The 27,150-nt window shown below is 41.3% G+C and overlaps 3 protein-coding genes across 9 annotated transcripts in view; 2 read left to right on the forward strand and 1 right to left on the reverse strand.

Moving 5' to 3' along the window:
- dlgap2a (discs, large (Drosophila) homolog-associated protein 2a) overlaps positions 1-11,000 on the reverse strand; it is a 195,818-nt gene extending 184,818 nt beyond the window's left edge. For 2 of the 7 annotated variants that reach the window (XM_055006166.1, XM_055006165.1), the window contains exon 1: positions 10,001-10,997. In XM_055006166.1, the coding sequence (XP_054862141.1) occupies positions 10,001-10,018 (18 nt within the window). In that variant the 5' untranslated portion in view covers positions 10,019-10,997. Of the gene's footprint in view, positions 1-10,000 lie in introns of all 7 variants that reach the window. The other 5 variants (XM_055006171.1, XM_035948891.2, XM_035948892.2 and 2 more) reach the window with 5 other exon arrangements.
- On the forward strand, positions 10,583-19,959 carry LOC111569657 (glutamate-rich protein 1). Its single transcript, XM_023271919.3, has 7 exons — positions 10,583-10,707; positions 10,956-10,988; positions 12,376-12,516; positions 12,612-12,758; positions 16,577-16,936; positions 17,894-18,088; positions 19,709-19,959. Exons 1-7 carry the CDS (start codon positions 10,605-10,607, stop codon positions 19,807-19,809), a joined length of 1,080 nt encoding a protein of 359 aa, XP_023127687.3. The 5' UTR covers positions 10,583-10,604; the 3' UTR covers positions 19,810-19,959.
- Positions 19,960-20,095: 136 nt separating this feature from the next.
- zgc:193593 (uncharacterized protein LOC564090 homolog) lies at positions 20,096-26,246 on the forward strand. Its single transcript, XM_035948894.2, has 2 exons — positions 20,096-22,684; positions 23,675-26,246. The coding sequence occupies exons 1-2, from the start codon at positions 22,634-22,636 to the stop codon at positions 23,957-23,959; spliced, it is 336 nt and encodes a 111-aa protein (XP_035804787.2). The 5' UTR covers positions 20,096-22,633; the 3' UTR covers positions 23,960-26,246.
- Positions 26,247-27,150: the final 904 nt, after the last annotated feature.

The raw sequence follows: 27,150 nt of genomic DNA on the forward strand, positions 1-27,150 counted from the left end.
CTCATAAAACCATGCATCGCCAAATGTACTTTTGAGGGAGTACATTTGATATCAAGATATCACGTTAAAACTGGTCATGACTCAATTTCCCAATTCAGCAAAGTTGCAATAATGAAAAAAAAAAACTTGAAGTGTTTTATAAACATGGAATTAGTCAAGTTGTCGTTATTTATACAGCACATTTACAACTACAGACATTGATCCAAAGTGCTTTCCAACAGGCAATTAATGAATCTGAACAGGTACTAATTATTGACTGCTATTACTCATAATAAATGGTTTGCACTTAAGTAGCACTTTTCTATTTCAATGGTATTCATAGTGCTTTACAATATATTCCATTCAACCATTCACACACCAGTGGGGTCAGAACTGCCATGCAAGATGCTCACTTGCCATTGGGAGCAACTATAGATTAAGTATCTTGCCCAAGGACGCTTCTGCACATGGAGGAGCTGGGTGTTGCACCACCAACCTTTCAGTTAATGGACAATTTGCTCTACCATTTGAGGCATGCCTTCTTCTAAATAAATAATTCTCTTGTTTGTTTTGTAGAAGTTAAAACTATACAAACGATAAGGCCTTTGAAGGTGATAAATAAAGTAAATTGCATTTATGTTAATGGTATGTATGTGATACTTCTGTGTTATAATTTTAACAGTTTTACCAGTATTTCTTGCTCTTCTCCAGGTTTTGCAGCAAAATGTTGCTCAATCAAATTAGAAGGTTGTGTGGTAGATACAAACTGATGGCTGTGTGCAGATGAGGACACCATGACTGGTTTGTAATAACTCCAACAGCTGCATGATGCACAGCTTTAACTGATGCTGCTAGCTGGCTGCCTGGCAGAGACTTCCACTGGAAGAGTGTGGAAAACAAGCTGTCAGGAGCACTTGTCACTTGCCTCTCATTTACGCTTTAAAAGGATTGGAGGCTGAAAGCAAGCAGTTTAATTTCACATACCAAAATGCGTCAGACATCCGTTTGTTTCTCTTTTTAAGCTTGTGTTGGGACGAGCACAAGAGAGGATTTGTGTCACCATGTTTTAACTAGACAGATTTACAACGCAGCAGGACAATCTCACGGACACATATAAATGGGACAACTGGAAATACAAACACAGTCAAGAAATAGGTTTGATATTTTGGGTATTTTGTGCATGTTTGTTTTCTAACATTATTCACAGTTTTGAATAGCTGGTTTTCTTGAACTAGAGGGATGTCATATCACGACTAGCTATACTTGAAATAAATAACACTGATCATATCAAAAGCTAAGTAATTATAGTCAACAGTTTTAGAGATTCTGTTGCAGTCAGTGGCGATCACAGCAAAAGAGAAAATTGATCTCTGAAGACAATCCAAAGCACTGCCCTTAGGACAAGAGGCCCAATCTTGTGAATGAGCATTCAAACCCCATTGAGCCAGTGAGTTAATAAAAAGCTCCATTTGGCAACACTGTTCCAGTTTACTATCACTCTCTTCCAATGGGACTGGTTTGCCGTTCTCATGTGGCCTCAGGGTGTAAGAAAAAATATTCTGTGGAGATCATTAAACCGTCCGAAAGTTGTAGATATTACCACGTTATCACCAAGCTACATCTTTACTGTATTTCACGTGGCATACAGACTGGAAACGCATGACATACAGTGCAGGGTATTACTCGATCATGAAGCAGGTAATAAGGATAGACAAGGGCTGATTATGGAGAAATGTCATGAGACCAATTGAAGACCCAAGTGTATTATTTTACACTACAGTGTAGCATCACCACTTTCAGAACGGCAGCACATCAAATAAAAATGGAACTGCTGAGCTTCTAGGCTTAAGTAGCACATAGAAATTCACTACTGCCATAGAGTTACACCCATTTAGTTTTTTCAAAGGTTTTTTTGATTTTTTTTTTTTTTTGAGTGATTTGAAAAAAAATTGCTTTTTTTTTTTTTAACCATTTCATGGGCTAAAATGTAGTTGCATGCCTCAGAAAAAAGCAGGTGTGTGAGTCCTTACACAGAAATGTACTTTTCGGTATTAAAGCACTCAAGAGAGACAAACACAAAGACTGTTGACACAGTTGCAGAGAGGCACAACCAAATGCATGCTCATTAACTGAGGTTCCATCAAACGTGGCCAACTCAGGTGAGTCATGTGCCATCTGAGTCTGTGAAGAAACTTTCCTCTCTGATATCAGCTCTCTGAAAACGACCCCCAGATATGTAAGTACTGATTACTTTTACCCTGAAAATCCATTTGTCAGAAAGATTGTTTTGTCTGCCTTTTGATGAAGCCAGCGTCGCAAGACTGGAGAGTGATGGTGAGAAACAGCCTTCCTAATTGAACTCGTGCATAAGCTGATGCTCATAAAAGTACAGTTACGAAATCAAAAAGTTGTTGCTGAACTTCTACATTTTTTCCCACAGAAGTAAGAAGAAGCAACAAACCCTGGAGCACACTGGACTTTGGCGTGAATGCCTCCGAACACATCAGGCTCCAGTGCACTAGGTTCATTTAATGGATCTGCACATGATCTGAGGCTCGAGGGGCCAACACAGCCTGAGCGGTCAGCTGGAACCACTCTTGCCCCAGCGGTGTTACAGGAGGCTCATGAAACAACTACCTTTCACATAAACATACTGTACACAGACACACACACACACACAACCAAGCATACAGACTCACTACCTTTTTCCCCACACTACTACTGCCGGGTACAGGCAATTATCACGAGTGGCAGTGTATAATAGGATATCTTGGCGCCTGCTGTTGAGGGGGAGAGTGCAAGTCTTGGTGAGCAAATGGAGATCTGAGAGGACGGACAGGAAGTGGAGTCACTCCAGTGCATTTCAGAGCTCATCCTCTCTACCTGAGTGCTGTCTCCTCCTTTCTCATCCAGTCAAGCTATCAAATGCAGAGATGTACAGATAGAGTAGATGAGAAGTTTTGCCCTCAGCCCAGCAGTAGGTATAGGAGGCACTAGCAGACAAAATAATAAACACTTTTCAGAGGTGGGATCTGTAACATTGCTGCTGCTTCAGTCTGTTTAAGTGGCAGCATTCTGTCATTCTAACACAGGTCACTTTTACATTAATGTCAGATAATTCAGATACAAACACCATAGTAGCAGAGAGAGCCGAGATACATCTACAGCGCACAATATTTGTTATACACGCAAAGTTTGACATGAACTATGTATTGTAATGCACAAAACAATAGATTAAATCTAAATCTGCAATCTCACTAATAATTTTCTCTAGACTGTTAACCATGGGGCTGCAAAGTGGCTCAGTGGATATCAGAGTCATCCGAGAAGATCCCCGGTCCTGCATGGAGTTTTTGGAGTTTTCATGGAGTTTACATTGGCTTCCTCCCACTGTCCAAAAACATGCTGAGGTTAACTGGCATTTCTAAGTTGTCCATAGGTGTGAATGTGAGTGTGCTTGTTTGTCTTTCTGTGCAGCCCTGTGATAGACTGGTGACCTGTCCAGGGTGTCCCCTGCCTTCACCCTAAGTCAGCTGGGATAGACTCCAGCCTCCCGCCACCCTAATGAGATTTAACCCCTGGACACTTGAATTTATTTACAGTTAAATAAACATTTTTTGGGGTGTGTTTTTGCTTTCCAACTGATGCTAAAATAAGTGGAGAATGTTAAATTATGTATTACACATAGAACACACATATAATAATAATAACAGATATATAATAACTAGGTCCCACTCCGACCGGTCCTACAAGAAACCAGTGCTTGCAAAAGGGGTCCGAGGAATGTACTGAATATGCACAAACCAGCAGTGGGGGAATGGATACGCTATGTTGGCTGCAGTCTGAATGAAAGTGGTATGTTGCGAATTCGCGACAATAGGCGTCAAGGGGTTAAAGACTTCTGTATCATTGTGAGATAGCAGCATGGCATCACTGAAATTATGACTACAAGTGAACACTATGTCAGCTGCCTGCTGATGATCACATGATTTTGATACTACTACAAGTCGACCTCTGTGGACTTATCTGTCGGAAATGATACAAGGAACAATTAATTAAATTGTGGGGGTGTTTCTGAGTCCCATCAATTCCCGCCGCCTGCAACATCTTTTGGGTCACGCGATTCAGTATCCGTACATAATGTACACGTGCATAACACACGCCTGTGCTCAGAGCAAGGTCATTTTGTTTGTGGGTACATCTATATTAAATGGCCATATTCTATGTTGCCGTGATTTCTGCCACAAATTTTTCAAGATTTCATCCATCGGGAATGATACAACGACTGATCAGCCTTGGTGGAGTACTGCGCTCTCTGAATGCTTTTCTTATTTCATTTATTATTGGTGATTTTCATTAGTGTGACTCACTATTTCTTGAACAGTTAAATTTTATCTTTAGAGACATTTTAAATTTATTATGGATTTAAAGTTGAAGGGCAAAGAGAGGGGGTGTTTTATGATTCTGGCAGATAAATTGTCTCTTCTGTGCTCCCTGTGATGTTTGGGACCAATGCTGGTGCTGAAGTGCAGAAAAAGCCTTCCCAAAATCATTCAGCCGCCTGTGGTGTCTATCCATAAATGCAACAACATGTACAATATATGTACAATACAGAAATGTGATTAGGTCTTACTAAGGTTTCCAGGGTGCTAAATCAGTCATGAAGACAATGCGTTTACATGTCGTCAGATTGACAGAAAGAAGTGCATGTCTGACAAATCTTTTCAAAAAAAGAAAGCTTCAGTGAAGTTAGTGGGCACAACACCAAACTAAAGTCTCACAGAGTTGACACCACAATGTCAGTAAAAATGCTGTTTTACAACAACAGCATTTATTACTAGAATGTATTGGACTGTATTAAAATAACAAAGCAGCCTTATTCTGATTCACTTACATATGCACAAAGAAGAAATAGTTTAAACAGTAAATATTCTATGTATTTGCTTCTGGTTTCACTGTCAAATGAACAACATAAAAGTGAACTTTAATGCAATCCGACAGATATCACTATATTATGCCATCACTTGAGGCTAAACTCATATTTTTCAGTTAAATTATATTGATGTGGAACACAGTAATGCAACCAAGTTAATGTGTGACCTTTCCTTGACTTCTTTACAACATGCACTACCAGAGAAATGGAAAGACATTACAAATGGAGGGGAAAATGTGGAGTTCAGACCAAGTGCAGTGATGCGTTTGCAAGGTTGACTGGAATTCAAGGCCTCATTAACATCTTATGGTGTCTTTGCATGAACTGCATGGCTACAGCATGAAACCATCACCCTTACAGGAACATTCTATCAGTGAACATGGCAATTTTTTTAAGATGAATAAAAAACCCTGAATGAATAACAGACAGAGTGAGTCAGCCAGCTCGATGTCGCAAAGGCCAATAGAAATAACACACTATGCTGAATAGAACAGAGCAAGCAATCTACTTTACCACTCTTCAAGATTATCATGACACTCTTCAGAAAAAGAGATTATTGCTTGGCTTCTGCTTATCTTAATCCACCTTAGATTTCTCAAGTCTCTCCTTGGTCTAGTGAGTTTCCTGAAATCTGCAAAGTACTGTAATGTAGCTCCAAATTTTATTATCAATATCATAAATGTCTTTCCCACAGCAGGGATGAGGGCAGTCTTCTCATACTTTATTTATAATTTCACCATGAGCTCTCTGGGACCAGCTTTCCAAAGGTGAAAACCACCTAAGTGCATTGTAATCACGGCATGAGCAGCATGCTGCATCCAAGGCCTCCGATTTCTGGCTTTTACAGCAAAATCATGTGATGTGGAGCAGCCTTGAGCACTATTGAGGTGTTATGATGGACCAGGGTTTTTAGAAATATTGAAAGTATGATTTTCATCCAAAAAAATTGTGTAGATGTCGCTCTTTCTATTGAACTGATGGGTAATGTGTTGTAATGCACAGCACGAACCCCCCCCAAAAAAGCCCCCCAAAATAGTGGTAACTGCAAGTGGTTGGGGGGGGGGGGGGGGGGGGGGGGGGGGTTACATGACTAGTTCAATAGAAAAAAAGAGAGAGTAAAAGTGAAAGGGGAAGATAAGGTACAAGATGGACACAATGTAGCCTATTGCACAAGGTGTTTTTGTAATGTTTCTCATAGTTCACATGCTACAATGACTTATGTCGTCAGCAGCACAGCTTAACATTTTCTTTAAACATATACAGTCCTATAAATGAAACCCCGGTGAAACGTTAGCATATGTTGCCCAAGCTTAGTTTGGAGCATTTAGACCAAACCAACTAAGGGAAACTGAGTAACTTAGATAGAGTAAAAGAAAGATACATTGAACAGCATTGGCAATTAAAGCATTAAACCTCTGGAGGCTGATCAAGTCTCCAACGCTTACCCCAAATTTAAAAGTACTGCTGCCATGATGGTCCTACATTAGTGTGGGCTGTTTTAGCTGACATAGTCAAGTTCGCTGCTCAGTTTAAGGGGTCTGGTAAAGACTTGGTTGTAAAAGTGCTGGGCCTTTCGCCAGCAGTAATGGTATTAGGACTTAAGTTCTACAAGGGAGAATTCAAGAACACTTGAAAATTGTGCAGGGTCCTGCACTTGCATTAGGATCAGATTTCACATTTTGACAGAGCGTTAACACAGGAGGCCTTAAGGGACAGGTTTATAATTCCATTTAGCCCACAAGGTGATTTGTCATTGACTGTAGACACAGGGTTTCAAAGGCATGCAGTTTCACAAGAGACATAGGCACTCATGCCCCTGCTGTGCAAACTTTCAAAGGACAACAGCTGCTGTTATGATAAAAATGGACCAATCTGGCCAACAAAGGCGACCTGGTATAATCACAATCAGTACTGATATTACAAACTGGGATCAAGCTGTCTGCATTCTGTGTTTACGACTCCGTAATTAGAATAGAGAGGAAGGTTGCAGATAGTATACCAGCTTGCTAATAGACCTTGTAATGAGTCATGTCTGACTCAGGGCTATGTGGCAGCTATTGCAGTACAATGACACTTGGAGAATGCAGTGACAACGTCCTGCATAGAAGATCTGTGCCCACCAGAGCACTAAGGTGATAAACTGAGCAGAGTAGGTGCAAAGGTATACACAGATACCCCCACACACAAAGGCTCACATAAATATATACACACACTTGGCTCTCATGCATTATTAGATTCATAAAGCAGTGTCCCATCTATCCCCTCCCTCTGCATTCTGCTACAGAAGCCAAACCCTTACAGGTGTAGGAGGGCATTTATCATAGAATGAGTGGAGGAATATAAAGAAAGGAACATGTACACAGACAGGAGGAAAGAGAGAAAAAGGAAGAGGACTGGATGAGTAGGTATGACAAAGTATTAAAGTGGGAGCGAAGGAGTATAGGACGTACAGGGAGAAAGCAGAAACACATCTGTCGCAGTGAGTGGATGAATAAGAAAGGAGCCTTCTGAATGTTTCAGCATTTACTTTTAGTCAGACCACGTTCACCGCTGCTCCTCTGCCTCGCAGACCAAAGTGACATCATCACATGCATAAACGTAGAGTTTCAAGTTTACTATGCATCTTCAAATAGACCATGAGAGCCTTATCGTGTCACTGCCAAGTAGGAAAGTCCGCACAAGCTTCCGACTGTCGACCTCTACTGTTTGCGTGGGCAGGTATGTGGATGTGCGTGTTTGTGCATGCACAGCAGCCTCGGAATCATACTGAAAAAAAAGCTACCTTCGTTTTCCAAAGTGCTTCTGAGGGAAAATAGAGTCAGTTTCCAATAAAAAAATTTTTTGTCCTTTATTCACTCGCACAACTAGTAGCTGTTAATTAGGCTCGCTTCTTTTTAAGCGAACAAATTGCCTGGTAGGATGAGTAAAGACTTCTTCATCTCATATGAATCATGAGGCTTTCATTGAAAGTCTGTGCAGTCGCTTGGCTAAGCAGAGGTGGGGATGTGGATGAGGAAAAATTCCCCCCTCCCCAAAGCTGGTAAGTGACATGTAATTTATTTTTCAGTCACATAAGGACTTAGAGCGGTGACAAGCATTTCTCACTTGCCACCTGCCATCTGGCCACCCACAGGTTCTCTGTCTTAGCAGGCTACATATTCATATATACTGAGCAAAAATATAAATGTAGCATGTATTATTCTATTAAATTCTATCTATTCTTTTTAACATAAGGGAATCAGCATTTGTTGTTGAACACATGGCATCTCTACTAAAGAATGGACATTATTGCAATATTGCCCCACTCTTCCTGAGGAGTTTGGCCAAGTCAAAGGAGTTGTGGATTTTTTTGTCACCAGTTAAACAATTCAAAAACTTTTTGTGCACAATAAGCTAAATTTAATCCTTCTCTTATCGTAACAATAGTGATGATGCATTTATAATTTTGTTCTAGTGTATTACACATCCAGGCAATGTGCACACACAAATCCGTACACACCAGGATATTGTCAATTTGATTTCAAGTAATTACATTTGCCTCTGACTGCTTGCTGTCACTACTACTGCTCTGTACCACTTCTAGCTACATGCATAATGAATGTACATAGACATTCTGTTCGGACCCCAACTACAACAGTCCGAAAATGCTTTTTCCATGTATAGACATATGCACACTCTTTCAAGTCTATATCTTTAAACATCAAACTCCCACACAAGCAACTGTGTGTCACTGAAGAAAAGCTGGCTGACCACTACTGTCTAAAAATAAAGGCTTTTTGTATTATTGAGTAAGGTAGAAGCACAGCACTGAGGAGTATCCTGGTAAAACTTGTAGTCACTAGGATGAACAGCAATAACTCCGTTGAGCTTCTAAAGCATTGCAATGAATATAGTTCCCTATTTTTAGCACCTCTGTGATTATGATGTCTGACTATGTGAGTGCTGGCAGCCAGCACTTTGTCACTCACAGTGCGTGCTGAGTACCGAGCATTTGCTGTGGATTCGGCAGCAGTGCTGAAGCAGGCATTCCATACAACTTTCTTTTTGTGTCGCTCAATCGTGGGAATCTATTGAAGCTGAGACATCAATACTTGCAACTCCACTGAATCTTGAACAACACAATTTGTCAATGTACAACTGACAGTGATGACAAGTTTCTTTTACACAAACAGGCGGTTAACTAGTTCTTATCTAGCAAAGTCCCCAGCAGTAAAAAGGGGCTGATTCCTGCACCATTCACAAGAGTCCCACTACCTGATTAATCAGATGGCTTGTGGGAATTGCACATATGCTGTTCAACGCCTTGTACACCGCATGGTATTACATAACATGTTTATAGATATCTGTGCAGCTTGCTTCATTCTTTCAGAACCACCAACTCCTCCAATGCCTTTTTTTGTTAAGCTCTATGAAGCTTCACTCTGATTCAGGATTGCCAGTGCTGAGCTTGGGGTTCTGTCAGACACAGTCAGTGAAGCTCATCCACCCACAGAGACTACAGTCGGCATGGCAGATACAGTATTACATGACAGTGCACAAAAGGAGGAGTCTGGGAAGAATCAAACCTCACATAATAGTCATTTGAGAAGTTACCCTGAGCTAAAAGGTTTTCTTTCTGCCTGAAATGCTCCTCATCTAAGCCTCCTCCTTAGGGAAAAATATAGGTGTGATGATGTCCAGGAGCTAAAGCAGAGGAGTGGTGGCCAAATTTCTTGTCCATGCAAAAGTGATGTAAAAATCCTATTGTATTTTGTTAATTGTGAACACCTACAATGATTAAAGAAATCTGCTGTTTAACACTTAATATAGTTAAAATAATTAGGTTTGATTGTCCAGTGTCATCATTTTGGAAAAGCCTCTAGTGTAAAAGTCTGATTCCCCTTCACAACTGTGAAAATCCTGCAGCCAAAAATGCTGAAAACACACCCATTTTTTCCACTACTGCATGCATCTTTTCAATTCCTGTGGGATGATTGAATACCAGGTTTCTATCCTGCCACATGTCAAAATTTATGAGTTAAATGTGTGCTCAAAGATTAAGCAAAAAAAAAAAAAAAGAGGGAGAGAAAGAGAGAGAGAGGGAATTACCTTCTTCAGAGCTGACATTCTAGGTGGATCCTCCTCCTCCTGCAAAGCCCGTTCACATGCCGAGGTCCCAAGCCAAGTTTGATGGGTGCGCAAATCTTAACTCAGCCCGGTGCTGATGCTGAGCTTAAAATTCTCATCTCGCTTCCACCCCGTCCTATAGCTGGCTTGCTGTGCGCACGCCCAAAACTGCTGTTATTGCAGGACTCAGACACACGGGGAGCTCTAGCCTGATATATGCAAAACCTGCTTGTGGATATTATCACAGTTCAGGAAAGTTAGCAATTTAAATCGACCTTAAAATTGTATTAACTCTGATTATTTTTGGTAGTATGACACCCTGCTCACCTGACTTTCGACAGTTTTCTAAAAATAAGCTTTAATTCGCCTTACATTTAATAAACTAAACTTTAGTCCCTCAGTCTTTTTAATCAAAATAAACTGCAATCACTGTCAAAATTACGCTTGATGTTGTATTAAACAAAGAGATCCATTGGCCGATGTAAAGAACGGATTCACCTGATCTAACAGGTATAAATAATCAAGATATGCACTGCTTTTTATCTTTTCTGACAGCCAAATCCACTTTAACTTAACATGAATTTGAATGGAAACTGGCGCTGAACGACCGAGATCTCGGCGTCCCCGTTTGCCTTCAGTTTTACCAAATTCTCTGGAGGTGGAAGTTGGAGGAGAGAGCAGCTGGAGAGGTCCGAGCATTATTCTGGTTATTTTGACGTCTTTAAATGGTTTTTAACTAACTCCTATTCTCTCTCAAGAAGTAGAGATGTACATATCTGTTGCTTCACCTGTGTGTGACGCGAGGATGAAGCGAGCTCAATTTATAAGCTACTGTAGCATACTTGCTAGCTAACTCGGCTCGCTTGCTAGCTTAGCAGCTATTGTTTGCTTATCCGACAGCAGCACTGAAGTACGTGTCTTCTTCCCTTCGACTCAGCTGTGTACGTCGACATGGCACAAAGGAAAGAAGGTGAGCGCCTCCATTGTTGTCAGCAAATATTATTTTAATGCAAAAGTCCGTTTTATCTTACTGGTTAGCTCGCTAATGGAGCTAGCTTGCTAAGTCTCGCGATACGTACACTTGTAGCTTTGTTGTAAACAAACGCACGTGTTCCACTGTCAAGCGGATGGACTCAGTTTTCTAAGTACGGTGTAGGAAAACGTACTACTACGTACTACTTGTAAAACCGTGTAATGGGCACAGCTGTGTACAGTTTACCGTAAGGTTACTCCTCGCATTCAGGTTTTCCTCCTCCAAATTTTCACGGAAAAATTACTCTGAAGGACTTCTTGCCAGTAATATACACCGGTCAGTGACACGTGGCATGAATTACATTGAACATCTTGGCACTGTACCACTTGTCAAGGGGTGGGATACGTGATGCAGCAAGTGAACAGCCAGTTCTCGAAGCTGACGTGTTGGAAGCAGGAAACATGGATGAACTGATCTGTGTTGACTCTACTGTTTAGTGCCAAGCAAAAGTGCCCCAAGGTAGAACAACTGATGAACCTCTAACAGGATCACTGACTCCCAAGACCGATTGACCCATGAGTAGGGAGTCATGGCTAACTAGTGGCAAGAATTACTGAAAGCCTGTAATAGAAATGTGTCAGAACACAGTGCATCACAGCTTACTGTGTAACTACAGGCTGGTCACGTATTCTTGCTGACACTTGTCCACTGCACCTACAATCCACATGTGAGCAGAGTTGGACAGTGGAGCTGTGGAAGAAGGTGACTGTAGGATGCAGTATGGAAAGAAGGCAGGCTGGCGGAGGCAGTGTGATGCTCTGGGAAGTGTTCTGCTCAGAAATCTTGAGTCATGACATTCATATGTTACTTTGACACTTACCACCTATATAAATATTTTTGCAGAACATGTACACTTTTTACGACAATCTTATTCCCAGGTGGCTTCTTTCAGCAGCATAATGTGTTCTGTCACACTGCAGAATTAGATCAGGAAGGTTTTGAGGAACAGAAAAATGTTCACTTGGCCTCCAAATTCCCCAGATCTCAATCCAGTAGTAGATCTGGGGGATGCCTGTTCGAGCTTGCTTCATATTTTATATTTGGCCAGTATGTCAGAAGTTTCAGCTTGGTGCCTCACAATGTTCATTATTATTATTTTTAGTATTAATATTGTGGTACTACTGCTGTGCCTGCATGAATATGGCCTACACTACAGTATCATCGATCTCCTATTTCAAGGTTGATGGTCCAAGCAGATTACTCCTTTCGTCCTTTGTTCTACAGAGATAAATTTGGAGTAGGTCACATTTACATAAAGGAAGACATGTATCTGACAATAGTGATGTGTAATGTGTATTTTGTGTTGTCTTTTTGTGTCATTTAGTGTTTCAATCAAAGGTACTCAAGAAACTTTACCCTGCACCTTCCAAATTGGATAAAGAACGCAGCCCACCACGCATTGTAGAAGCCCTTGCCAAAAAAACTCACGTGAAAAGAAAAGTTTCTGGAGAGGACAAAGCATGTGGTAAGATCACATTAGCACAACAAGCTCACATAACTTTTGCTACGCTACTGCTTTTTATTTAGTTTAATATCATTCTGTTATTTTCCACATTTCAGGAGATGCGGGGAAGACGAAGAATGCAGCCAATCCAGGCAGGCGGATGTACACAGTTTTACCTCCTCCTGCAGACTACAATATACATTCAGAGGAATCCGTCACACTTACCCAGCTAGAAAGCATAAATAGTGCAGAGGACCCAGCTGGTAAGACAACCATAATCTCACAGTTATGGCCTTGTGCTGTGCACCATAAAGCTGGGAGAGATTTATAGCATGGGGTTTCTCCAAGTTGTCTCTCTTTAGTATTAAAGTCACTCTTTTCTGATTGCCTCTGCCACTCTAGTTAAGGGAAACTGACAGTGAGAATCAATGGTGTTCTCTAACTCAGGAGAACTTGACTGCGGTACAGATGGTGGTTGAGCCTGGCTGATTCTGTTTTCACTTTGATCTTTCTATTGAAGATGTTTGTCAGGGTAAACTCGTATAACTTATTTAGCAGATAATTAACCCTTATCGATGCATCTTTTAGGCTGAGCTGTGGGCTGATGAATTGGGAGGTGAAATGTTCCTCACCCGTAATGAGTTCAGCTGTACTGCGGATAAGTGTCACACTCTGCCGTTGATATGCGTCATTTAAAGACGGTATTACTTTGTCTGCACACTCTCTTGCCATGAACTGGCAAAATGATCAGGCTGTAATAAAAGCCCTGGCTCATTAAACATGTTTCTGTACTCCTCATCTTCCTTAATGCAGACCTCCATCTACCTGACAAGTTTCTGCTTTACCTTAGTGAAGTGAAAGAGGGTTTATTGGCTTACACAAGGCTTCATCTCAGGGAGTGACTGACGAGGTTAAGTTTGATTAATTGCACTAGTCAGCGTCCAGGTTCTTAATTGAACACATTTTTGATTGAGGGGGTAGTGAGCCTTCAAGGAAAATGCAAACCAGAGTGCTGTTTAAGGTCAAATATGGTTTGGGATTTATAAAGGTTAATTAAACTGTCAGTATGATAGTATATAAACAGTGCAGCAAATCTAATAATAAGGATTAATGTATTACATATGAAAAACAAAACTTGCGTGGGAGGCCTGAATTACTAGATATATTTCTGCACTGTGTTTACACTGTAAATCACAGAAACATTCATCTTAAAAACGAAACAATCTTACTTATTTATTGGCTCTTGCAGGGTTCACTTAGTTCCTGTAGTGTAGGGGTCACTAACTGGTGGACTGCAGTCCAGATCCGGACCCTATCTTTTACGGACCAGACCTGTAATCAGTAAATTGTAACGTGATTTTAAATTTGACAGGTCACTTCTATTTTACTGCTGCAGTTTTTCCAGTGTTTACGGCATTGGTTATCGGCTCAGGAAACACACAGGCCAATTACCTACAAGTTCAGCCATCCCACGTGACGCTACTCAGCCAATGAAGTCTCTGCGTTGCAGGCGCTAAACATCACAGCTCTGCATTCAGAAACCAGTTGAGAGGCGAGGGACAGACGAGAGGAAGACAGACAAAAAAGAAAAATAAATAAAGCGATACCGAGAGAAAGAAGCTTTCTCAACTATAAACGTAGTCAAAACTAAATATCGTTCCAGACTCACCAATGAGCACCTCCAAATGTGTTTGAGAATGGTTGTGACACCATTCAGGACACAATTAAAAATACTGGCAGGAAAAAAAAAAAAAAAAAAAAATACTGGCAGGACAAGCTCTAGGTCACTTCTCCCATTAAGGAGCAGAGGATATAAAGGAGTGATATTAGACAGGGAAAAAATGTACAAGTGTTCAGTTGTTTAAATTTCTAGAGATTTAGGTATTGTTAAAGATGTGTATAAGTTGGTTCAGGCTTGTTCAGTCATTATTTTTTCAAGTTCTGCACTTTATTTTAAGATGTACAGTTATATCAAAAGTTACTCAATAATAAATGTTGTCCAAATGTTTTTTGAACTGTACTGAATTTATTTGACTCTACAGACAGTTATTGATTACATACAGACGCTAATAAAACTACTAGGTTAAATCAGCATATATCACACTAATTCAAGTTAGACATTATGATTTTCTGGACCTTAGCTTTACCAAATTTTTCCTGATTGGACTTCTTTGAATTTTAGTTGAATACACCTGTTGTAGTGTTTTGAGAATTAGGCCTCTGAGCTATTGTTTTTGCAGCTTTTCTTTGTTTTACTGTACCTGTTTGTATGCTACCGTTGCTATCCTTTGGTTACTAAAAAAAAATGCTGTTTCTATACCAACAGAGTGCACTACCTTCTCTTAAGTTATCAGGCAAAGCTGAAATATTTACTCACCACTTTTATTGTTTTTAAAATTGCTTAATATCTACTGCGTGGCAGAGGTGGCAATTTAGGAAGCTCATTTAGACTTAAGCGGTTGTGCTTTTCCTCTATAAGCAACATATAGATGGGAAGTACTCTGTTTAAATTTCATACAGCACAAAAGGATGTTATTTGTAGAAAATAATCATAAATATTGTTTATTTCTACAGGCTCTGTGCTGAATCTCTGTGCTTTTGTAAGATTTTACCATAGCTATCATTTACCCATTCGTTCCAAATCACATACATTTTCTTTGTACTGTCAGTACATGCAGCTGCCCTTACAAACTGCATTTAGCGTGCATACAATGGGGATACACAACTCTATCTTAAGACTGCACCTTAAACTTTGACCCTCTTGCTCGTGCAAAATTTGAAGTAAAAACAAAATCAGTGCAATTTGGAACAGAGTCACACTTGAATGCACCGTCATCTGTTATTGCATTTTCTGTCATCTTTCAAATGTGCGTCCAGTGCGCTCTCGGTTCTCAAGTTTGTGTTTTTACTCACACGAAACAATGACCTATCATCCACTGCACAGAGGATTGTGGATTAGAATAGACAGAGAAGCACATTGGCTTGCATATGCTGTAAAATGAGACCAGATGCAGCAAGGTAACCTTTTGGCAAATGGCATTCAACACACTATGTATTTGGACTTAGTAAATCTTCCTCTGGCAAACTAAATAGTGTGGTAGTATGGGTATTGGAACACATCCGACCAGTTAAACTAAAATGAGCCGTATTGTGGCTCGTTTTGCCCTGCCACTGTCGCCTCTCGGTGCATTATGTTCTGGCTGCCAGCCAGTCCACTGCTCACAGGTGTGAACGGGTCACCAAGATTTCAACGGGAGCTGGTTTCTTTGACCTCTCAGAGCCTCTCAAGTTGTTAAGGACAGGGGAGGTGTGGTGAGGTGGAGAGAGAACTGCTCAGCCAAGTACGCTGATGTTTCCGAATGGGCTTACATTTCGGCTGCAGTCAGTCTTGGTTACTTGGGTAATAGAACATAACAGAAAAGACATTAAGCAGTGTGATAACACTTTTTACTCAGGAAAAAGAGCTGAGAAATGACAGAAAAAACTATGAAAATACTTAACATCAGAACTGCAGGAGCTATAATGCTGATTTCCATAAGGTAGGAGGAATGTGGTAATTTTTTGTGTGTAGATACATAAATAATGTATAACCTGAACATTGGCTTGTTTTTGATTTAATATTTCATCAGACACATTGCTGTATGCAGAATGAGGGAAATTCTTAAGAGAAGCATGGACCGACTGTATTGTCCCATTCAAATGAGAGCGCATACCACCTGATTTTACTGATTAGAATGCAATCAGCTCAAAAGAAGGAGTATCTAATTACCGGAATCAGTTGATGCAGTGATTGGCTAGAAGAAAACTTGCAGTCTCTTTGCCTCCACAATACTGGACTCTATGCTCTACTGTTTTACTGCATGTAGGCGTTTCTTAGGCCCAGATTGCAGGTGCAATAAGACCACCACATGCGAAATATAACACACATTTTTTTTCTTTTAACAGCCTGAATACAAGAGTTGTACATTTTGAAATTCTGATTGAGGCTGATTTTGCTCCAGAGTCTAAAAGGAGTCTGCTGCTGAATAAATTAAACAATGTTTTGAAACTAATTAAGTATTTACTCTCTTGTTGTCCACAGAGGAGAGCGTCCATGATGGCAGTGAAGAAGTGGATGGAGAAAAAGAGGAACAGAAAAGAAGGAGAAGAAGGAAGAGGAAGCAAGTCTCTGGGAAAGATGGGGCAGCTCCGGTGGGTGAGTCCAGCACAGTTCGGATGCAGGTGGACCAGGGAGAAGAGCGCATTAGCAAGAACAAGAAGAGAAAACTGAAAAAGAAACGGCACAAAGAGAAGCTGCTCTCCATGGGTCTGGTGCAACGGGCCGCTGCGCTGGAGTTCACCTACCAAAAAGATGGAGAGGCAGAGGCGGAGGATGTCGAGATCAAAGCTGCTGAGGTGTCAGACTTCCTGAGGACAACAATGGAAATCTATACGTCAGATTGTAAGTGCTGATCACGTGTTTGCCTTTTTGGACAAAGATCATTCTTGCTACACTAAATGTGGAAGCTAGTAATAGTGCTCTCTGTAGTGTTTTGATTTTTATTCAGTTTATTGTTCTTATGCAAAAAGCTGCTGCCTGTCTTAGCTGTGCTTAACAACCACATAATTAATTCTGCCAAAAGCTCCAAAGTCTATTCATGAAAATTGATGACCAGATTCCATTATGATTGTGCCACAGAACATCTGCGCTTTTTTGAGACATTATACAACAAAGGATTCGCTAAACAGAAGCAATTAAAACACCTAGCATCAATAAATGGTTGAAAGTATAAAAGTTACAACTTACACCACTATCGCTAAAAGTACCAGAACATTTACTTAAGCTACATAAGCATTCTGGATCTATATCTGAATGCTGACTGGTGCTCATTGAAAACAGATCAACTCTGACCGTCCCGATTTTCCAAATATTCCAAATGGTATAAAATAAATTTCGTTTAAAATACAGATTATTTACGGCAGTCTAACCATACAAAATCCAGCTTATGGAAAGCAGTTGCTGTCTTCAGTCTCTGAGTTTTTAATCAAGGCTTTGAGCTCATCCAAAGAAATAAGTTCATTAAGCTGCAGGGTGTGCTGCAGATTAGGCCATGACCAGTGTGCAAAACAAGAGGAAGCTCCTTAGTCACTGGTACCTGGCAGAGCAGCCTTGTACATGAGAGGGACAAATAATACAATGTGAGCCTGCACAGATAGGAGATTCACCTAATTTGCTTTTTTAAAAATGAAAATACCAGTGTTTTTTCTATTTTAGTGAAAGTGTAGATAATGAAGTGTATCATAGGTGACACTTGTGCAGTAAAATAATAATTTAAGCATTTAAAGCTACTTAAGTATTATATATAATACTAAATTTGATGTTGACAGACCACTTCTCACTTCCTCTGTTCTCCAACAGCCTTGTTACATGTAGCCAAGGTCCCCCACCTGTCTGCTACCGTGGATGACCTTCTGGGCAGCATAGCCAGTGGATGCAAGTCTGCGTCTGTCCTGAATCAGTTGTACCGTCTCAAGGCCTTTGTACAACAGAAGGAGACAGACGAATTAGAAAAGGCACTGAAAGAGCTCAACAACAACCCCTCCATGTCTGCAGGTCAGTCAAAACATCAACAACTAAAATAAAATTTTCCAAGAAGAGCGAAGGGTTTGTTATGGGAACAGAAATGACGAGAGCACTGCCAGAGAGAGTCGGGTTTGTATTTAATTGCTGCTTCATGATTCATACATGCCTTCGTGCCCGTCCCAGTCCATACTGGCCTCTTCTTGCTGGATCCTGCCCCAACGACTTCTTTAACCTGTCCCTGCAAGATAATACTTGCCTCTCTCTGTCCTATTCTGTTCCCCTGAACACTCATCTTTATTGTTCATGTGAGTATACCTGCCCTTACTTGCCTTCATCGGCCTTTACCTGTACCAACCTGCCCTCGGTTTGCTAACATTAGTGCTGGTTGTGTCCATATTGCGCCTCACACACAGGTGTCCCCCACCATGAGTTAACTAACATGTTTCAACTTGTTCATCTTGCGTTACCTCTGTTAGCAACCAAAACATCTTTAGATCCCCAGACACATTTACATCTACCTAGCGTGTGTTTGTCTATTTGTTGGCTTGCTGGATGCATAATAGGATCAGCAGGGACTTTGCTGCTGTCACGCACATGAGAATGAGACCGACCAGCCAGGGGATTCAGGCCACTGTCGTATCGGCAACCTCTCAGAATGGTTGTTTGTCTCTGCCTCTCCCTGTCACCAAAATGACAGCGTGTAAAAACCTTTTCGCTGTGTGCTTGTGCGACTCGCGAGCGGAGCCCACAATAGAGCCAGCCTTGGTTGTGTCTGTCCTGTCCACACACACCTGCTGCACAGCTGCCTGAAAGCCTTTCTAACCCCCCACCCCACTTCATATTGCATGAGTCATGCTCCAGTTCACTGTTTTTAAAATGCGGCTGTTTTTAACAGCAAGAGCGGCAGCAAATTGTATCGGAGCTTTTGTCTAAGTTCAGCCGAACAGCAGAAGTACTTGTGAATGAATCTTTATAGTCTGTGTGCTTTTAACACATCTTTGCCATGTTAGCATTTTTAGACGACGGCACTGTTATTTCTGCTGCATTCGGCATCACATTCATGAATCGCCGCTGTATGAAAATTTTAAATTATTTAATATTTTTGATTGACGTACGCCTTTTTTCAAGCAGCGTTTTTGTATTTTAATGTAACCCGTATTCGGTACTGTATAGGAGCTAATCCGTGTGCATGTGTGCTTTTAAAGCCCTTCAAGTGAATTCGCTAAAGCTCTCCTCACTCTGTCTACCCGTGCAGTAGCAATCAATTGACTGCAGGAGCAAGTCTAAAGCAGATTTCCTTTAAGCATATTTTACTGCACCCCGGAGTTCCTCTGGCGAATGACATTGGCTTTACTGCTCCCCTTTATCCTGCCTATTTTACGTTCTGCAGAGGCTAAACTGAATTCCAACTTTTTAAGAGTGAAAGAAGTGAAAGAAACATCCTGTCTTGGGTGGCTGAAAGATGTGTTTTGATGAATGTGTACATGCAGAGCGATAGAAAGCAGATTTGCACACTGGCTGGAGATTTTGATATATTATGCCAAAAATACAACAGTGAGTGAGTGTCTTTGGTGAACACGCAGAGTGTTCCTGTGGTATTGTGTTGTCAGCAGTAACTGAAATGTTTCGCTCTGTCTCTTTCTATTTTAGAGGAAACAACTGCAGTCGTTTCTCTGTTCCAATACTGGATCACAGACATTCTTCCCATGCAGGGAGACAAGACGACAAAGCTTTCTACAACTCACCCATGAGACTGTCAATCACACAGAAACGGAGATGCCACTATAGGATTATTTCTTCCTCTACTCCTGGAAATTCTCTTCTTACACACTTATTTGAAAATGTTGGGCATTACATGTTAATATGTACAATATGTTTTGTTATGAAACACTTGACCTATGTTTAGTCTCTTTTGTTTTCCTTCAAACAAACAAGACAAAGCCAGTTCATCCTGAGCTTGGCGAGGCATTCCACCCAGCCTGAGTAAGCTTGATGTTGTCATTATCAGTCAAGCTGCTACTTAACCTCCCTGTTTGTTAGTTGTTTTTCATGTTCAAATGAATCAAACATTTGATTGGGTTTAGCATCACACTCATTCTCCTCATCTAACTTTCTAATTGCCTGAAGAGCAAATGTCAGCTCTGCTTGCAGATCCAGTGTTGCTTGCAGATTTTATGACATTTAAACCCATCCAGTTAACCTAATAGCTCCTCAATTATCTGCAGTACAATCCTCACAAATCCATTTCTGAACACACTGCTGTCTCCTGTGTCTTCATATTTGCAGTTACAACCAACTGCACGGGATTGATCGTCTTGAGGGAGGTGATACTAATAATGCTTTCTGAGCACATATTCATCATGCGGCTCAATGATGAGGAAGAGTAATTAGTCCCATTATATCATCCCCATAACTGCCTGCCTTTATCCAGCTATAGGCTTAACATGGCAGTATGTTGTTGATGGACCTTTTTGAACCACTACGAAGGGAATCAGAAGCTTAACCATCCGCATGAGCATACCTGTGTTCAGCTCAGGTAGGCTATTTTAATACTTTTACCCATCGCTCAAAGCCAGGGACCGAGTTCAGGGAAAGGGCAAAGAATTATCTCAGCTGGACAGTGACATTTTGATGACCTGCGTGAGTGCTGTCTGCCGTGTAGCCGCTCCAGAGGAATTTGTTCCAGAACCGGGACACACCAGTAGACACCAGCAGGTTGTACTATACACTAAAACACACAACTCTGAGCCTGACTGTGTGCATGGCATTGAACAATTAGCATGAGGGCTGCCATCTGTGGGCCTCCATTCATGGATGGACGCACCAGGTGCTGTGTCTGATGGAAGCTCATGGGCTCATTATGCAGACATTAGCCAGAGGAGAAAATAAGGGCACACATTGCCTGACATGCTTATATAAGATAATACAAAAGTGCTCATTCATGGACTGATGCACTTTTTTAGGGGCCTTGGGGATTGCTGAGCTGTCCTTGTTCGGTCCACCACTTTGGTTAGCACTGAAATATCTCTCTGCAACTGTCAGATGGATTGCCATTAAATTCAGTGAAGTTATCCAAGATGTCCACATCATGAATCCTAATTCCTTTGGCAAGCATGTCTGAGTTTTCACATATTCAAAGAAATGTCTCAGCGTCTTCTCGATGTGTTGGCACAAAATTTGCTGGGCATTCTTGCTTCCCAAACAATTTATCTGGCTATTTATCCAACCCAACATGACATTCATGTTTGTGGGTTGGAGGGAAAGGATTCCATGGATTTCCTTGACAGTTGTTCGCTTTATATTTTATAGCATTTGTGATTCGATTTTCTCCCACATAGTGCTTTAAATGCTATATGGTTTCTCTTTCTGCGTAAAACCCAGTGGGCATAATAAGTGTCGGTGGCGCCACGACTTTGCCGCATTATTGCCGGAGTTTGAGATTATTCATGATGCATGAGTTGGGAGGCAGAAGTGGGTCCTATTACCAGAGATGAGAAGAAGGTCATTGTTGGCTGCTCTCACTGGAGAGAATTCCCCTCGTCCGCCGAGAGAGACGTTATCAGCATAGCTACCTCATTATAAGACCTCACTCTGAGCCGAGGACCCCAAGGCCAGGGAGGATATTAAAGCTTAGAGAAAACTGCTGACATGGCAGGAGAGGGCATTCTCGACATAAACAGGAAAAAAAAACATTCACATCAACTAACTTGGCAGATTCAAATGGGTTCAAATGACTTGACCTCATTTGTGCAGGGTTATTGAAAGAGCTGCAGTGGTCAGAAGTTGTTGATGCAAACGTACTTTAGCTTAATTAATAATCAATAAGTCCTCATTCATTATTTTCCACTTTGTTTTGACATCAAGCTACTTTCAAACAGACAGAAAGGGATGGGAGCTTGCATCAAAATTTTGAAAAAGTTGCCAGATTGTCTACATTTACTACATACAAAGACTAATACACTGCGTTGTGACTGGGTGATATGGCTGAAATAATGTGGCAAGTGCTATATGATGTCACTGAAAATGTTTGATTTAAAGCAACGAATTTCATTCCTGTTACTGTTACACAATGCACCCCACAAACCCTTGCATACATGCAATCCTCAAACCTTAATAATATCTTTATTATTTTTTATTTATAGGCAGCTTCGTGTGCAAAATTTTGTAAAACAACAGCACATATCCTTTCAGTATGATTCCACTAAAAATGTTACCCTTTCATGTCAAAGTATCAGCTGCCCCTACACCTGCAGCCTTCCTTCCTTCTGTTCAGACTGACTTCTTTGTCCCTGTGTGCCAGCTCCTGTAATCCCCTTAGTCTCACCACCTGCAGCCTTCCTATTATGTAAAGACATGAAGGAGACGTTATAAGAGCTGACCAGACTGTCCTGCATCACATAGCTGAGGAAAGGTTGAAGAGTCGACACGCACACCCGGACAGGCCCCTCTGTCAGTGGGTTTCCCGTCCCCAGGAGTCCAGGGAGTGGAGCTTCACAGAAAGAGACAGAGAGCCAAGTGTTAACTGGCCTTGAACTCATCTGATTTAGCAGGAAGACCATTGTGGAAGGCTCCAGAATGATTTTCAGACTCCCAAGACTGACTCCTGGCTACATCAGGCTGCTGCAGGTGAGTGTGAGCCTTTGGTAAGTTCTGTTTTCTCACATAAGCACCAACATGGAAATATTACTTGACAATGTTTTCATATATTTCATTTTTTTTATTGCTAAGTACGTACTGACACCAAGGCTGTTTGAATGGCAGCAGTGTAAGTGCCGAGTCATTAGCATCGGATTCTACTTCAATACATTTTATCTTCCTCGGAAAACTTGTTTTTAATTCAAGACCTTTTAAAAAAAAAACGGCAGAAAGCCCGCCTAATATTTTGGATTTGATGTGTAGATTAAACAGTTCTGCTTGCTCTGTCTCTACTGAACCTTAGATGAAAAAGATAACTGGCGCTTCTGTGAGCTACCATTTGTATAATTAAGTGTGTTGCATGGTCCTGGTTTTATGAGTACGTGCAGAGTTTTATTGACAGGCAGCTCATGCAGCACATTTGTTTCATTCAACCTTATGCTGCCATTATACAGTCATTTTATTCAGTCCATTGTCTCCACAGATTCAGTTTTGACAAGATGATGAAACACGGTACTATCTTATTATGTACACACAAACCACAATCAGGAGATATTTCCAGGCTGCTGTTCCAGTAATTGTAGCACGGCTTATATTTTAGCTCAGTACTAGTTGTGTTTATCACAAACAATGGAGAAATCCAAGCCTGTGACAGTCCATTGCATTGTAAGTGGAATTGGGAACTGGGTGAGTGAGCTACAGGAATGGCTTTTTAACTGCCTGTGACACAGCTCCATTATAGACTATGAAGTTTCTATTATTTGCTCCTCTATGCGCTTTATAATTGTCAAGGGTCCACGGAGGAAATTGCCCATGTCGCAAAATAGATGAGCTTTTTGTTTGTCAAAAAAAGACAATTTAGTAAATGAGAAAAGATGGGTTTTTAATCTCTCCGGGATTGGTGAGGCAGGAGAAGGAAGAGGTGAGCATATTGTGCCTCACTCATTGCAGCCAGTTGTCACTTTTCTCTTTTTTTTCCAGACCCAGGCCTACCACAATGTGTCTGTGACGCCTCCAGCTGAGAAGTCCGTGCCTGGTGTGGCCATGCTGCTGGGGGCCGTGGGGATCGGGATGTGCGGCTACAGCTCCAGGCAGTTGGCCCTCTACCACCGGCCCTCCGCCCGTGTGCTGCAGTGGGTTGGCACCCACACTGATGCCGGCACAGTGGCCCTTAGGACCCCTGTCCCAGATGTAGCTCGCCGGGCTGGTACCAACCAGGAGATCCCACCTCTCTCCTTTGTTGGCGAGAAAGTTCCATCAAAGTAAACCGGTGATGATAGCTTGGATTTAGAGTAGCCAGCATCACAGGTTGAATTTCAGTAACTACACTTATGCTTGTCTAAGATTGTAGCTATGCTGGCCCGTCGCACTAATGTGGCCCATGTGCTCTCTAAAGACACGAGTGTGGATATCTGACTGAACCTGCATGCTGGCAGACAACTGGAAAAGATATCTTGTAGTGACATGGAAATCTGTAACTAGCACAACACTTGCAAGAATAGTTTATATTCAACTGCATTGTATTCACTACTATTAGACTGTTAAAAGCATTGAGAGGCACGAACCATTACGAATGGTTGGATGAGTATGTAACTGATGCTGGAACTTCCCAAAGACTGTTGCTGAATGTGGCTTGAATGAGTGAACGTGTTTAATTTGGAGACATTGTGTGTATTTTTGAGTCCTGGCATAGTAAGGGACTGATGCTTGGCAGTGTCCCTCTGCACACAGATGGTTGGCAACCCTCTTTCTGTGACCCCTCCTCCTCCTTTCCATCCTTCCCCAGGCAGAAGGCCATGTGTAAGTGCTTGAGCAGCCCACCCCAGCCCATGCCTTCAGTTGATTTCCTCTGAGGAGGAGCAGGTGCCGTCCATCAACAAGCCTTGGCGTTGTACCACTCAGTCCACAATGGCTGTCAATCAAGAGAGTGCAGTGGACGACACAGTCTGGCTTGAATCAGTGACTGGTGGCTCCTGTTCTTGGTAAATTTTCCAAGGATTTGGTCAGAGTGGTAAAGAACAGCAAATATGACAACACATATGATATCAAAAAACACTCCCACAGATACATCTTGCTGGATTAAGAGTCCAAATTTGCCTGGCTGAGACAGGCGGCAGGCAGACAAGGTAGAATGGTGATTCCTCCAGGATAAGCCTGTGTCCTCGGTGGAGATTAACCCTGCTGGAAAATCATTCCTGGAACACACACTCATTAACCTAATCTGGCATTAGAGAGACAAGGACTCGTGAGAAGCAGACAGTTCCTGGGCATCCCAACATTGTACCATTCCCCCTGCAGTGTCCACCATTCGTCTCACTGTCATACATGAGTGTATGCATTATGGTGCACGTTTGTGGTTAAAATGTAGCAGTGAAAAAGGGACTTGAGACTTGGCGAGACACTGAGTGTGGTTGAGAATGAGTGCTGTGCCTTACAGGTTGCTCGGGATTATACTGTCTTTATGTTGACCATAAGCATCTATCAGATGTGGTGGTGACACAAGTCCTAAAAGGGAGAGTTTTATTTCTCCATAAGCAGGAGGGTAAGAGGAAAAAAGAAAGTTCCCAGGCATTGTGAAAAGGGAGGATGCTGAGAAAGTCGAGTGTTTCATCAGTTAGAGGTCAGCCAGACCTTGTAATCCTTTTTTTTTTTCCCCATAGCTGAAGAGCCATCCTCTTCTGTCTGCCAAATTGGACAAGCGGCTGGTTGTGGCAGGCTGGGAGTTTTTAGAGCCCCAGTAATGCCCCTCCAGCACCCTGGTGCAGCAGGTCACCAACAAAATGATAGTAATCCACTCAGCAGGGTGGGCTAATGGCTTCAACTGGCATCAGGCACTGAACAATTGATCACCTTACCCTGGACACAGACTGACATCCATAAACAATTTCATAATGGGTGTATAATGGCCCCAGAATAGCAGGATACTCACAGGGAAACACACAGGGTAAAGTGGGGCATAACATGCTCTGTTTTTACGTGCATGTCTGACTTGATCTGCTCTAAAATCAAAATCTGAAAGAATTTGTCACAGTGCTGCATTCTACAGTTATGTTCAGGCGCTGCACTCCCCCCGGAGTTCTGAAATCGATGTGGGTTTGGGCTGGAGGCTGTGTAATGCACCTGGCTGGTTTTGATGGATTCTCTCCATACTGCAGTGGTGCACACTGAGCACAGAGCACTGTGAAAACCTATTGATCTCAATCAGAGAGTGAGGGAGGAGAGCTTGTCTCCTCATTGCAGAAAACTTCCCCTTTCGCTCAGCATTGTAGAGTTTATGAGGGGGAACTGCCAAGGTAGAAGGAATACCTAAAAACTTGTTTGCTGTTGGAATAAAAAAAAGATATAAATGCAAGAGATGTTTGAAGGCACAGTGTTCATCTGTCAGATCGCTGCGTGTCACACATCAGTGCTCATCCATCACAGTTTGCAAAGGTCTACAAACTGGAGTTCAGCTGTGCCCAATAAAGAAGAGATTTGTTCTGTTAGTCAAATAATCAATATTTAATGAAAAGATGTTGGAAGAGATTTGTGAAATAAAAGCAGTTGGCAAACATTCTGCTTCACTGTTGCACTTTAGTCACAGCTGCAGGTCCAAACAGATCTGTTCACTTCTATGAGGGGAAGTTGTTCTTTTGTACCAAAAAGAAGAAAAAAAAAAGCCTTTTAGGCAAATAAAATTCATGTTGTTTTTAATGTGATTGGCTTAAAGAGATTTGACACCGAGTTCCCCAAAGAAGTCACAATCCTTTTAACTTGTCTGATCTTATTTCTTGTTTTTCAAAGCACTTTGTAAAACTGTTAAGAAAAGCACTGCAGAAATGAAGTTTTATTATTTTCATTTTAATGGCCTAATCATGAGCTGCGGTACACCATCTGAAACCTCCAAATTACTGATTGCAAGGATTTAGTTGGTGAAAAAAGTTTTTAAGCGGTGAAAATGTCATGACATTCACATTATTATTCGAAGAGAATAGTTGTGTTTGAGTCTTCAGTAAAAAAAAAACAAAAAACAAAAAACAACTCAGCTGAACACTTAACCCCAGAGATGCTTTTGAGAGTTGAGAAGATCTTCCAACCTGTATTCACCTGTTCAGATGCGGGAATCACAAACGGTGTCTTAAAACCTAAGATACCATAACACAATATTTTTAACAGATTTCAGTCACACAGTAGATGAATAAAAGTGGCTGTTGGACAAAAAAATAAATATTGTATTTGCTTCAAACAGTACACTAATGCAAACCTCATTTCCTGAAGCCCCTATCAAGTTTTTTTGTTTGTTTGTTTTTTTTGTTTGTTTTTTTTTTGCTGTGTTAACATGTCCATGTGGTGTTTTTTATATTCTAGAAGATACAACATGAGTGAAAAGAATCAACACATGGTTGAGCATTTCCACCTTAAAAATGCAGTGTACTGATTCAGACATTTAGGAGTTTCATATTCAAAAAACTAAAAAA

This window comes from Amphiprion ocellaris, chromosome 20, assembly GCF_022539595.1.
Source record: "Amphiprion ocellaris isolate individual 3 ecotype Okinawa chromosome 20, ASM2253959v1, whole genome shotgun sequence".
NCBI classification, from domain to species: domain Eukaryota; kingdom Metazoa; phylum Chordata; class Actinopteri; family Pomacentridae; genus Amphiprion; species Amphiprion ocellaris.

What these genes read in the sequence shown, in the direction of transcription:
- LOC111569657 (XM_023271919.3), top strand. Translation starts at nt 10,605, where the DNA reads ATGGAAACTGGCGCTGAACGACCGAGATCTCGGCGTCCCCGTTTGCCT. An exon ending in AGGAGAGAGCAGCTGGAGAG is followed by an intron (nt 10,708 to 10,955) that starts GTCCGAGCATTA and finishes CCTTCGACTCAG; the next exon opens with CTGTGTACGTCGACATGGCA. An exon ending in CAACCCCTCCATGTCTGCAG is followed by an intron (nt 18,089 to 19,708) that starts GTCAGTCAAAAC and finishes TTTCTATTTTAG; the next exon opens with AGGAAACAACTGCAGTCGTT.
- zgc:193593 (XM_035948894.2), top strand. Translation starts at nt 22,634, where the DNA reads ATGATTTTCAGACTCCCAAGACTGACTCCTGGCTACATCAGGCTGCTG. An exon ending in GCTACATCAGGCTGCTGCAG is followed by an intron (nt 22,685 to 23,674) that starts GTGAGTGTGAGC and finishes TTTTTTTTCCAG; the next exon opens with ACCCAGGCCTACCACAATGT.